This window comes from Cucumis sativus, chromosome 3 (assembly GCF_000004075.3).
Source record: "Cucumis sativus cultivar 9930 chromosome 3, Cucumber_9930_V3, whole genome shotgun sequence".
Classification (NCBI taxonomy): domain Eukaryota; kingdom Viridiplantae; phylum Streptophyta; class Magnoliopsida; order Cucurbitales; family Cucurbitaceae; genus Cucumis; species Cucumis sativus.
In genome coordinates this window covers 7920722-7934121 of record NC_026657.2, presented here as the reverse complement: position 1 = coordinate 7934121, position 13400 = coordinate 7920722, and the positions used below count along the sequence as shown (strand labels likewise).

Sequence of the window (13400 nt, the reverse complement as noted above, 5' to 3'; positions counted from 1 at the left end):
TAAATTATATTCATATTGACTAAAATGTTCTCTTAGTATTAAATATTTTTCTTTTAAGATAAAAATTTCAAAATATGAGTGATCACATTTTTAATTAGAAAAGAAAAACATTATAGTTTAATTTAAATGATTCTCGCAAAAATAGTAAAAAAAAATATAATAATAAACTCATGTCACTATATAAAAAAATTATAATAATAGAACTCATGTCACTGTATTTTCTAAATTGTAAAAATAGCAAATTTAAAAGCTGATCAATAACCCTATGATTACTGTTTGATAGTCTTTCGATGGTCTTATGATTGTCGTTTGATATTATTAATTTTGTCATATTTGTAATATATAAAAAAATAGATATCATGAGCTAATTTTTTCTAATTTTTTTGTCATTTAGTGCAATTTTCTTAATTAAAATGCATGTATAGCTGGAAAAGTAAATGTAGTAGTCCATATAATTCTTTTATGTTGCTATATTTGAGCTTTAATTGAAAATAACTTATTATATCCTTTGGATATAATAATTACTCTTTTTACTTGTCTCATGAACATTAACCAAATGATGAAGACAATAATAAAGTGGATGACCCAAATCTAAGTTAATATCATAACAAATATTCAATACAAACTCATGCATTTATATTATATAGCAAGTTTAAATTTGTTTTTAAGAGATAAGAAGAAAACTTTCTTTTACCACAAATACAAGTACAACATGAAAACGAGTGAATTTCATTTTAGGTAGTTATATTTACAACTTTCTACTTAGACAAAATTCTCAAAACAATAGGTTTAATCACTCTCACTCATTTCATACAAGTTAAATGACTCTCTTATAGATAGAAACTCATAATCCAGTCATGATTAAGGTCGAGTCGTAAAAACGATAGACATAATTCAGTCATCTAGTACAAGTTAAATGACTGTCTTATAGATATAAACTCATAATTGACTCATGATTAAAGTCGAGTCGTAAAAACGATAGACATAATTCACCTATCTCATAAAAGTTAAATGACTGTCTTGTAGACAGAAGCTCGTAACTCACTCATGATTAAGATCAAGTCGTAAAAGCGAGAGAGTTCTATATTAATAACAAACAAAATAGTGAGGCAAAAAGGACAGAAGAAGGAAAGCAAAGGAGGATGGGGCAGAGAAGGTGATGAATGAATGGGCCTCTTATTGTTGGGGTCACTAACCATAGCCATACCCTAAATATATTAAAACTTTTACTTTTTTGGACACATTATGAGGATTTTGTCTTATTACGATTTTAAGATAATGTTTATGTTAGATTATAAATTTAGTTCTTCTATGGTAAACTTTGTTATTATATTCATATAATATATAAAAAATATTTAGATAATAATTCATATGAAAAGATCGTTAAATTATAGGGATGAAATTCAAACTTTTTCTAATTTTTATTATCAAAATTGCCAATAAACTATATGTTTAATTTTGTTTACTACAAAGTTCAAAAGTTTCTTTTAAATTTCGTATATTTAATAAACAAAACAATTTTAGATTCTTTCTTTTGTTTGAAATTAAAATAAATAAATGTAGTTACTTTTCTTTATTATTATTAATAGCTTTATTTTAATTTATTAATAAAACGCTAAAATATGTCGTAATTTCAAAATTGGAAATTTGTAAAAATAGCCAAAAAAAACAAATTATTATGTCAACTACAATTTATCCTAAATTGTGAAAATAACAAATTTTAAAGTAGATTCATCATATTTATCAAATTTGTAATATACAAAAAAAGGTGTTATAAGCTGTTTTTTTTATATAATTTAATTTTTCTTCCAAATTTAGCTATAAGTTTAAATTATATATTTTTTCTTTTGTTGGGAGAAAATTTTAAAAATAGAGCCTCTGACGAAATGTTTAGGAATAAATTTTGTGTCATAGTAAATAGTTTATTAAAAACTAAGGAGAATTATTTTTACAACCTTTACTATTCTATAAATAAAAAGATGTTTATTAGGGTAATATTAACTATTTTAATGCAAATGAAAAGTAATGAAAAATAGAAAGTAATATAAAACTACAACTTATTGTGAGAGACTGACATGCCAAACTCATAGAAAGCAAACAGACAAATGAGATATATTAAAGTAAAGAGGGACTTCAATAAATACATGAAACAGACTTCTATAGTATTCATTTAATATTAATTCAATATTAAAACATTATGCACATTTTTTATTATATATTAAATTGTTTCATAAGTTATATAAAATTATTTAAATAAATTAAGGTTAGGCAGCCAAGGGGGAGCAATTTAATGAAAAATAACATGGGGTTGGCTATATATCAAAGAAAAATAAAAATAAAAAGGAATCTTAATTATTCAATAAATATAATTGAGTTATTTGAGGTTTTGGAATAATGGTATTTTATTATTGCATTTCAATAATGCATCATTTCTTTTAATTTATAGAGAAATTGAGTATTTTTAAAAATAGTAAAATAAATTTAAATGATAAAAACGAAAAAAAGCATATCGATCTCTACTATTAATAAAATCTGAAATTTTGCTATATGTTGTAAATAGTTTATCAAAATTACTATTTTTACAATTTCACTAAACGTATTTTGTTGTATTTGTAAATTTTTTAAAAATTTTATCATTTGAAATAACTTGAATAAATTAAATAAAAGAAAAGTTATTATGTGATGTTTTATTTCTCTAATAATAATATATACACACATGTTTAACAATTTTTTTTTTTTAGAGGATTACTTATGTTTTTATCCAATAATGTGATATTAAAATTAATGGTGAAAATTACTCCTTTGCTTATACCAAAAATCAAATGAACAAAAAAAAAAAGATTATTAATAGTAGACTTTAAATTGTACATTGCAATGTTATATTAATATGCATCAACAAATTAAATGTTTCGAACACTAGTAAGACAAAAACAAAACAAAAAGAGTTACACCCAACTTATAGTTCGAGTATTTAGGTGGAGACGCTCTAGTTTGGACTACTCAAGCTTTGAAAACGACAATACATCGGTTCATACACGTGACCATCAACATTACATATTTTTTAAAAAAGTTTATTTTATATCACATCTAAATAAATAATTTCAAATTTAACTACAAGAACATAACTTGAAGGTCAAAAGTTTGAATTTTTTACTTTTTTATCGTAAAGTGATCAACATCTACAAAACTTTTATATATAGTCATCCACTCGTATATAGCTCCAAAATTTCTCCATATAATATTTTTTATAGAAAAATAATTATAATTAATTTTAAAAAATTAATTGTAACTAATTATAATTATTACTTTTTTTACAATATATCTATAGAAATTTTAAACATGAATTTAAATTTAATAGGGTTATTTATCACTAGTTAAACGATGATATAATTATAATTTTTGAAATAATAATTTTTAAATGTTGTAATATTTTGAATTTAATGATTATATGTGGGATGGTTTTTAATTAGTGTTGTTAATTCAATCATAATTGACACCATCTTCCGTCTTAAAACAAAGGAAAAGGTTGGGTATTTACTTCTTGGGAGGGTTGTATTAAAAGGTAATTTATAAAGTAAATTAAGTAAAGATAACTTTGGGGTAGAATTTAATTAAAAACTTTGGCATCACCCAATTATTTTTCTAAATATTATATGAGAGTGGAAACGCCCTGTTTTCACAGCTTTTACTGAGACTGAACTCTTGCATATGAATCAGTAGAGAGAAATACAGAGAGAGAGAGAAGAAAGAATCTCAAGTCTATGAGATTGTGAAGCATTTTGTGGCCGTAAGTTTGTCAGCGATCTCTCTGATATTCATTCACAGGAAAGGATAACTCTCTCCACTTCCCATTTCCATTTTCCTTCCACTTTTCAATTCCTCTCTGCTCCAATCCTCTGTCTCTCCCGCCATTGAAGACGCTTCACTATCAACATACCACCAATTCCAAGATATCATTCAATACCCACTTCTTTTGAATTGGTTGGATAGTATAGAAATACCCATTCTGAATCGGATTTTTTGGGTTTCTTGGCTTCCTCTGTTTCAGCCATGTCTGCAGTATTCCACTCGCTTTTGATTTCCATCTTCTTTCTTGTTTTTTCTTCCCCTTTTGCTATTTCTGAGTCCACTGAGCTTTCTACTTTAATGTCGATTAAAGCTTCGTTAGACCCACATAGCACTTTGTTAACGTCATGGAATCCGTCTTCAAATCCATGTGGTGGGTATTTTGAGGGAGTTGCTTGTAACGAGCAAGGGAAAGTGGTGAATATTTCTCTGCAGGGGATGGGGCTTTCCGGCAACATTCCGTCGGCCGTCGCTGGACTTAGAAGTTTGACGGGGTTGTACTTGCATTTCAATGCTCTGGTCGGTGAAATTCCTAAGGAAATTGCGAGTTTGAATCAACTGACTGATTTGTATCTCAATGTGAATCAACTCTCTGGGGAAATTCCTTTCGAGATTGGGAATATGGCAAATCTTCAAGGTGGGTTTAAGTAGTTTACGTTCTGGATTTTGCTTGATGACTTTTCTATATACTTGAAATCTGTTTAGAATTAGAACTTGTGTAGCATAAACTTCAATTTCCCCTGCCATATTGAACTCGTAAACTCAATGTTCTAGGGGGAGGTTGCTTGTGATTTGTTAGCTAAAGCTGATTTTTCAAAGCATATTCTTAGTAGTTGATTTGAATTGGTGAAAATAAATTGCGGGGATCTTTTGTTCTTCAGTGCTGCAGCTTTGTTACAACAAATTAACTGGTGGGATACCATCACAAGTGGGGAATATGAAGGTGCTCAATGTTCTTGCTCTACAGTATAATCAGCTAACGGGAGCAATTCCTGCAAGTTTAGGGAATTTGACTGCGCTAACACGATTAAACTTGAGTAACAACAAGTTTTTCGGTCCGATTCCCGTGATATTAGCCGATGCTCCTGCTCTTGAAGTGTTTAATGTCGAGAACAACTCGCTAACCGGTAACGTTCCTCCAGGTAATGTGTTATTGTCGATAGCGAATCGTTTGTGAAGTTTCTTTGTATTGTGGATTTAATTGTTTGATCAGTTCTGAGAGTTGGTCGTTTTTGTAATCATTCTCAATGGAAATTCAGGTTTCAAGAGATTGAAGGAAAAATTTATGTACCTCAACAACCCAAGTCTTTGTGGAGTGGGATTTCAGGACTTAAATCCTTGTAGTAAGTTGAAAAGTTTGAATCCAAGCCGACCCGAACCGTTTCTACCCCAACTACCGGGCAATGATCATTCTGCTAGAGATATCCCTGAGTCAGCTAATTTAGGCTCCAATTGCAATGGAGGTAACTGTTCAAGACAATCGAAATCTTCACGAGTCGGAGTGGCTCTTGGAGTGATTGGAGTTTTTGCTGCATTCTCAGCCATTGGTCTTGCGACGTTTTCCTGGTATCGTCGCAATGAACATAAATTTGGAAGTACTTCTAATGGTATAAGTAGACGGATCATTACTAGCCAAGTCAGGGAGGTTTACAGAAGAAATGCTTCTCCTCTCATCAATCTAGAGTATTCAAATGGATGGGATCCATTAGCCAAAGATCAAGGTGGGAGCGCATCATCACGAGAGATATTCAAGAGCTTCATGTTTAATCTAGAAGACGTGGAGCGTGCAACACAATGCTTCTCAAAGTCGAACTTATTAGGCAGGAACAATTTTTCGGCTCTTTACAAGGGAAAGTTGAGAGATGGATCAGTTGTTGCTATCAAGTGCATTGGCAAGACAAGCTGCAAATCTGATGAAGCTGAATTTTTGAAGGGCTTGAAGATACTTATCTCAATGAACCATGAAAATCTTGTCAAGTTCAGAGGTTTATGCTGTTCAAAAGACCGAGGAGAGTGCTATCTGATCTATGATTTCGCCGCAAATGGAACTTTGATGCAATATCTTGATGATAGCAATGGCAGTGGGAAGGTTCTCGATTGGTCCACCCGTGTATCGATCATATGCGGCATCGCCAAAGGTTTGTGTTCCTTATTCCATTAAACATGAAGTTGAGTTATTGATATAAGCATCAAAATATGGAACTGCTAATGTTATCTGACTTTGAAGAAATGCTTGGTTTAACTCAGTTTTTTGTAGTTTTCCTGCTCGATTTCGGTTTTCGTGAATTCGAAACTGATTTTTGTGGCTTTTGGAAATGTTGTAGGTTTGGGATATTTGCACAGAAAGATCGGAAAGAAACCTGCATTGATTCACCAAAACATATCAGCTGATAAAGTGCTCATTGATGCAAACTACAACCCCTTGCTCTCAGATTCTGGGCTTCACAAACTTCTCGCCGATGACATTATCTTCTCGATGCTAAAAGTCAGTGCTGCTTTAGGATACCTCCCTCCCGAGTACACGACAACGGGTCGATTCACCGAGAAGAGCGATATCTACGCATTTGGAATGATTGTACTTCAAGTCATCTCCGGGAAAACAAGCATCATGAAGTTGAACTACAACACTATCGAGTTGCGTCAGTTCGAGGACTTCATTGACTCTAAGCTTGAAGGAAGATTCTTAGAATCAGAGGCAGCCAAACTAGGAAAACTTGCAGTGATCTGCACTCACGAATATCCCGAACTTCGTCCGACGATTGACGTTGTCGTGGAAGAACTCGAGGAAATGGGGAAGTTTGGGATTTCTGTAGAGTCCATGCCTTAATTTTCAGATGAAGGTCCATATAGAAGCTAAGCAGATCGAACACTGACTACTAATATATTATGGTGTAAATGAAGGTTTAAAAATTATTTTTCATGCTATTTTTAATGTAGAAAAGGTACAAAAATGGTATGTATGTCTATGTAAAAACCAGGCTGTTTTGTCGAAGAATAATGTAAATTAGAGAATCTCTTCATGAATTTTGTTGCAACCATATTCAAAGTTACGAATCTTTGATGAACAATCTTCATAATATCACATCATAATTTTGACACAGAAAGGTTGGCAAAATATGTGGATCAAGAAAATACTGAAAAGATGAGTTGTTTTCCATGAGAATTTTAATGATTAATTTCATAATATTTTTGGTAGCATTGGTTCTGAAATTGACATTAATTATGGTCCTTTGAAATAGCTTTCTAAGAACTAAACAAAATTATTACAAAAATTGACCAAAATTAATTGCTGAGTTCAGGATTATTTTTCATAATAATGATTTTAAATGTTCATTTTTGGTAAAAGAAAATTAACTAATATATAAACTAGTAATCAAAATTTTCATAATGATTAATACAAGGTGAAGTGTTTTCAAAAGCTATTCCATATCCTATTAATATTTTTCAGTATCAAATTTTAATTAATACCCAAACACCACAAAAACACTCTTTTTAAGTACTCTTTATTATTCAATGAAAGCTATCAAACTCATTTTAAATTGACAGAAATCTTATCCAAAATATCCAAGTATTAGATGGATATTTTTCAAAAAACATTTAAAGCAGTAATTAATACATATTTGTGACATTTTGTTGGATTGTTTTTGTGAATTTTTTTAGTATATAATGAAAGTATTTATTCACTCCGATAACGTATACGTCATACTCATAGACATGACAATATCCATGTGTCAAGCTTCATACTGAAGAAAATTAGTTGCTGAGGACCCAACAATAAATTTAAAACCAAATGAATGAAAGATCAAGAACAACTACGTCTCCTCGCTCCTCCTCGGCCTTAGCCTAAGATCCCAATATGCCTTCGAGGACATGTCCAATCCAATATGCGATATACTTAGTTACACTTATCAATCAACCCGATTCTTAAAGAAAGAGACCTAAATGAAATCCTAATATAAATATAACTTGAATCTCAGTCTCAAAACTTCCATTCTTTCGCCTTTGACAACTAACAAGCACCAAACTTAAAGGTCAAATACAATATTACCTTTTTCTTTTTCTCTTTTCACTTTTTCTGTAGAGATTTGGTGCAATAATTCAGAAATAGAAGGCAACTATGGGAATAAGGCCTTGGGTATTTACCAACAAGAGAAAAAGGGAGAAGAAAAGGTTCCAAAAGTCGACATGGACGGTGATGTCGGAACGCTCTCGTCGTTTTCGTTGGACGACAGCTGAAAGGGGAGTCTGTATTGTTAGACTTGTGAATGTTAGTTGTCGTAATCCTTACAAAGAGAAAAGAAATAAAAGACAAAAAAAGAATCACTGCTTTTTCCTTCTGTGATTTTGTTGCCTGTGATCAAAATTTGTCATTTTCTTTTTAGGTTTCTATTTATTTTGATTTTCTGACATTGGTTTTAATTTTATTATTATTACTATGGTTCAGAGTTGTGTGTAATTGAATAATTGCATAAATGATTGGGTAAAGTAATAGTGTGACCAATCTTCACTCCAACGTGCTTTTAAGATTAAACTAAACTTTAGGATCCCAGTTGTTAACTTGTAAGTGAGATTTTCAGAGTTTAATAAAAAGTAAATTGGTATATAATAATATTATAATCAACCGAGTTTTTTCTTTTTGATAATTATAGTTGAAGACAATTTTAAGAATAATAATTAAGTATATAACAACATTGGAATAAAATTACAAATATAAAAAAATCTATCAAAATCTATTAATGATAGACCACAAAGACTCTGTCAACATCTATCACAAATAGATTTTGTTATATTTGTAATTTTATTCAAATGTTGTTATATATTTAATTACTTTAAAATAAAAAATTTAAAAATAGCAAATTTTATAAAATATGTATAATTTATAGCAAATTCTATCACGCGGATAGTCTACAATGATAGAAGACTATCCAAAATTTTGCTATAGCTTGTAAATATTTTAATTTATTTTGCTATTTCATTTTGCTATTTCTTAAAAAAAATATTCCTATTTTGAATCTAATTACTGTATTTGTAATTTTTTTTATATATATTTTGATAAACACATTTTGTATTTAACTTAAAAATAATTCATTTTTAGAAAATTGGACTGTCAAAACAACTTCTCAAAATAGTTTTTAAAAGTATATCATAAGACAAATGAGTTTAAATAAAAAAGAGATTTTGAAAAACATTTTTTTTTAAGTCAATCCAAACGAGTTTTAAATTATCATACTGAATTTAATTCTAGTAAAACTTTAACTACAATAGTTCAAATATAAAACTTGTTACTACTGTATAATGTGTTTTTTAGTACAACAATTGTGAGAAGGATATTCGAGCCTCCCACTTTTAAATGAAAGATCATATCAATTATCGTTCAACTAAACTCACTTTTGCTACTCTAACATTATGTCAATTCATTGATTTGCATAAAGTTAGCTAGTTATAATTAAATTATCTATATCAACAATTTCACAAGTTAAAATGTTCATCATGAATGAATATATATATATATGAGGATAAAAATAAATGTTTAAGTATGAAGTTAGTTTACAAACTTGGAGATTTTTTGTTTATGAACTTTCAAAATTATCAATTTAGTCATAGAGTTATTTTTTTTTTTTAAACCACATATAGGTTAATCATTAAATTGCAAGCTTGAGATTCCATTAATATTATAACTTAAAATTCACAAGAATTTATTAGGCACAAATTTGAAGGTTTAAAAACCTATCAAAACACTTTCAAAAGGTTTGAAACCAAATAAAGAAAAAACTCAAAGTTTGGAAGTAAACCTACAATTTAGTTCATAAATTTAACGGAATTCTTCTGTTGAGAACCTTTTGTACATTTTTACGTATGTGCAGTGGTAATCTACATTAACATTTACAATCAATAACCTGCAAATTTGATGCTCCAAAACCATCTAACACAGAATATATTTCAGAAACATAGGGATGAGATTTATCACGAACCAAGAACTCATGAACAACCCCCTCAAGTTCAATCCAACTGCATCCTGGAACTTTAGTTAAATTTTGCTTTTTCATCATCATTCGTACCTTGCTCGCAGCGCTCCACAGGCCGAGACGTGCGTAAATATTCGAAAGGAGAACATAAGAACTTGAGTTACATGAATCCATCGTCATAAGATGCTTGGCAATGAGTTCTCCAATGGTAAAATTTTCATGGTTTTGGCAAGCACTAAGCAAAGTCCGCCATATTATATCATTTGGCTCAATGGGCATCTCCTCTATGAATTTCAATGCTCCTTCAACTAGTCCTGCTTTGCCAAGGATGTCAACCATGCATCCATAATGCTGTAGCTTTGGCTCTAACTTGTGAACTTTTCTCATCAACTCAAAACAAATCAACCCTTCTTTAACCAGTCCAGCATGTGCACAAGCATTCAGCACACCGATGAAAGTGATGCCATCTGGTTTCACAGAAAGCCTATGCATCTCCAAAAGCATCCCAAAAGCCAATTTGCCCAAACCGTTTCTCGCCATTCCACTAATCATAGCATTCCAATGGTCGATACCCTTTTGATCAACACCATCAAATATCAATATGGCGTTTTCAATGCTGCCACATTTAGAATACATGTCAATAAGGGCAACAGCAACCTTTCCCGTCACTGAAATGCCGTTTTCTAGAAAATAGTTATGCATACTTGCAGCCTTCTCAACGTGTCCTAACTGAGAAATGGCTGAAAGCGCGACCACTAGCGTTGTTTCATCAGGAGATAAGTTGCTTTGTCTTTGCATCTCATGAAAGATTTCTAATGCTTCTGTGTAATAACCATTCTGAGCATAGCCGGCCATTATGGTATTAAAAGCAACCACATCTTTGTCAGGCATTTCATCAAACAGGGTCCTTGCAACCTTAATGTCGCCCAATTTTGCATAACCATCGATCATATTGGACCAACTAATGACATCTCTTTTCGGCATCCTATTGAACAAACTATGAGCAAATTCTATGCGCCCACATTTGGCAAAACCGCCAATTATGGTGTTCCAAGAAACCAAATCTCTCTCAGGCATTTTCTCAAACAGTTCCAATGCTAACCCAATACCATCTTTTGTTTGTGCAAAGCCACCAAGCATTGAGTTCCAAGAGATTAAATTCTTGTCTTCCAATGGCATAGAATCAAACAACTCACGAGCCAAATCAATCGTCCCAGATTTCACATAACCATCAATCATCGAATTATACGAAACAGAGTCCTGAATTGGCATTCTGTCGAACACCTGCCGTGCAAACTCAATATCCCCACATCTCAAATACATAGCAATCAAACAATTAAGCAGAAACAAATTCGACCCAATTTCTAACTTCATCAACAACCCATGAATCTGTTTCCCTTCCTCCACCAAACACACACGAGCACATGCTTTCAGAATCAAAGAAAACGAAAACTTATCAACACAAAATCCATTCTCAAGCATCATACAAAACAATACCAGAGCTCGAACAGGTTCATTCCCATGCGAATACGATTTAATCACAGCATTCCAGAGAAACGGATCGTCATCGAGGTGATTCCGACGAATTCTTTGAACAGCATAGCGAGTGAAGAAGACGTAACGAGCAAATTCCACTAGCGGTTTGTGGGGGGAAGAAATGGAATTGAGAATGATTTTGGTTGTGAGCGACGAATTTTTTAAGTAGCCGGTTTTGATGATTCTGGCGTGGACTTGATTCACGTCGTTCTGAGTCTCGCAATGGCGGAGGAGGAGAAGGGTCGGCGGTGTTGAGGGCCATAAATGGCATGAATTTGCAGGAACAAGCATTAATTTGAACTTTCTTCTGCTATGAAGTTCGAGAAATCTTGAATCGATGAAGATTTTTGCTGATACTCGCAGTTGCAGATGGAGTTGGAGGGATTGATTGTCTTCGTCGCTTCCTCCTCCTAACCGTTTAGCAAACGACCATTCAGATTTTTTTAATTACTTATTTTCTTTAGGGGTCTTTTAAAAAATAGAAAGAAAAAAGAAAACTAAGAGAACGCTAAAAACAAAATAAATTTTATATTCGGTGATTTTTGACAATTTTTCTATTTTAAAATTTTAAATAGATTTAAGTTATAAAAAAAAACACTTATGAAAAATCATGAAAAATATCTTTAAATTTTCACATTTGTTTCAAATATACCCTTAATATAAGTTGTTGCAGTGCTATGAATCTTTACAAATATTTTAAAGATATGGGTTGGAATATAAATTATTTAGAATCTAAATGAAAATTAAGATATGAAAATGACGTAGTAGGTAATTTTTAAATCACTATATCGTTTTAGGTCATTGTCCTTAAAAGGGTAAACAAGGGTAATTTTAATACATTTGAAAAAATCAAAGTGCTTTTAAAATAAAGGCAAAGTTCATGGCTACTTTTTATAAGGTAGTAATAGCAAGTGAGTATAAGATGGAAATTCATGTCGTTGGAAATGATTTGGGCCTTTGGCCCATAACAAATAGTGTATTTTGAGGATGGAAGTCTAATTTTTCAAAACGAAAATTACACATAGGGACTATTTTCTAAAATATTGAAACTAATTATACAATGTTGCAGAATTTATCAAACTCTTCTTACACCCGTAACAAAATATTCAATTAAAAGTTCAGTTTTTATACTTGAGAAAGGTGTAAAACCACCCCAAATCAAGAAAAAATAGATTTAATGTTAGACCAATCAATTTTAGTTTTTCTAACGTTCAAAAACAAAATTTAGAAGCACATGATAACGAACACGAAAATTGTCAAAATTGACAAAAATAATAAAATATTTACAAAATATAACAAAAATATTAATATTCTATTAATAATAAGTACCAATAAAGTTTTCATTAGTGTCTATTATTAGTAGAGATTAAAAATTAATTATATTTTGGGTGTGTTTGGGTTGAAGATTTAGAGGGATTAGGAAAAGGATTATAACACAAACCTTGTTTGGGCCAAGGGTTTCCATCTTTTAGGGTTATTGTTAAATAACCTTACAAACTATCATATTTCATCTTTTTATAACTCCACAAACTTTTCTACTTTATATTATCATCATACTACAACAACAATTTTTTTTCCAAACACATATTATCGTAACACTATCAATAATAACTCTAATCCAAAACACATATTATCTTAATCTTCGATTATTATAATCATTTTTTTATAAATGAAATAAGAAGGTGGAAAATGTGGAAGGAGATGGTTAGCTCGAAGAAGCCATTAGTGAGTCAAGTTTTTCAAAATCGGCAACGAAACGCAATCTAAGGTAATGGATAAAATCAGACTTTTAGTTTAGGAAACCCTAATGGGGAAAGAAAGAAAAGGAAAAAGGGTTGGATTTTAGCCTCATTCTCCATGCCTTTAATTTGGACGCTACTACGACTTGATCAAAATTAAAGTCAACAAAAATATGTACGGCTTTCCCGCTTTTCATTAATAACAACTCTTCCAAATTCTTCTCCCATTCAATCATATGACGTGGTCGCCCTATTATACTATATGAATTTTTTTTATCTTTTTAATTTATAGGTTTCAATCAATACGTTTGTT

At 31.0% G+C, this 13400-nt stretch overlaps 2 protein-coding genes across 2 annotated transcripts; one reads left to right on the top strand and one right to left on the bottom strand.

Annotated features, from left to right (window-relative positions):
• Positions 1–3682: 3682 nt before the first annotated feature.
• LOC101214605 (probable LRR receptor-like serine/threonine-protein kinase At1g34110) lies at positions 3683–6900 on the top strand. Its single transcript, XM_004133868.3, has 4 exons — positions 3683–4483; positions 4728–4988; positions 5106–5984; positions 6171–6900. Exons 1-4 carry the CDS (start codon positions 4051–4053, stop codon positions 6671–6673), a joined length of 2076 nt encoding a protein of 691 aa, XP_004133916.1. The 5' UTR covers positions 3683–4050; the 3' UTR covers positions 6674–6900.
• A 2625-nt stretch (positions 6901–9525) lies between these two features.
• On the bottom strand, positions 9526–11805 carry LOC101214363 (pentatricopeptide repeat-containing protein At2g45350, chloroplastic). The gene has a single exon (XM_004133867.3). The coding sequence runs from the start codon at positions 11637–11639 to the stop codon at positions 9723–9725; it is 1917 nt and encodes a 638-aa protein (XP_004133915.1). The 5' UTR covers positions 11640–11805; the 3' UTR covers positions 9526–9722.
• Between the last annotated feature and the right edge of the window lie 1595 nt (positions 11806–13400).

Excerpts from the sequence above, each read along its gene's own strand:
- LOC101214605 (XM_004133868.3), top strand. The coding sequence starts at position 4,051 with ATGTCTGCAGTATTCCACTCGCTTTTGATTTCCATCTTCTTTCTTGTT. Across the intron at positions 4,989-5,105 it reads AACCGGTAACGTTCCTCCAG|GTTTCAAGAGATTGAAGGAA; the intron begins GTAATGTGTTAT and ends ATGGAAATTCAG. Across the intron at positions 5,985-6,170 it reads CATATGCGGCATCGCCAAAG|GTTTGGGATATTTGCACAGA; the intron begins GTTTGTGTTCCT and ends GAAATGTTGTAG.
- LOC101214363 (XM_004133867.3), bottom strand. The coding sequence starts at position 11,639 with ATGCTTGTTCCTGCAAATTCATGCCATTTATGGCCCTCAACACCGCCG.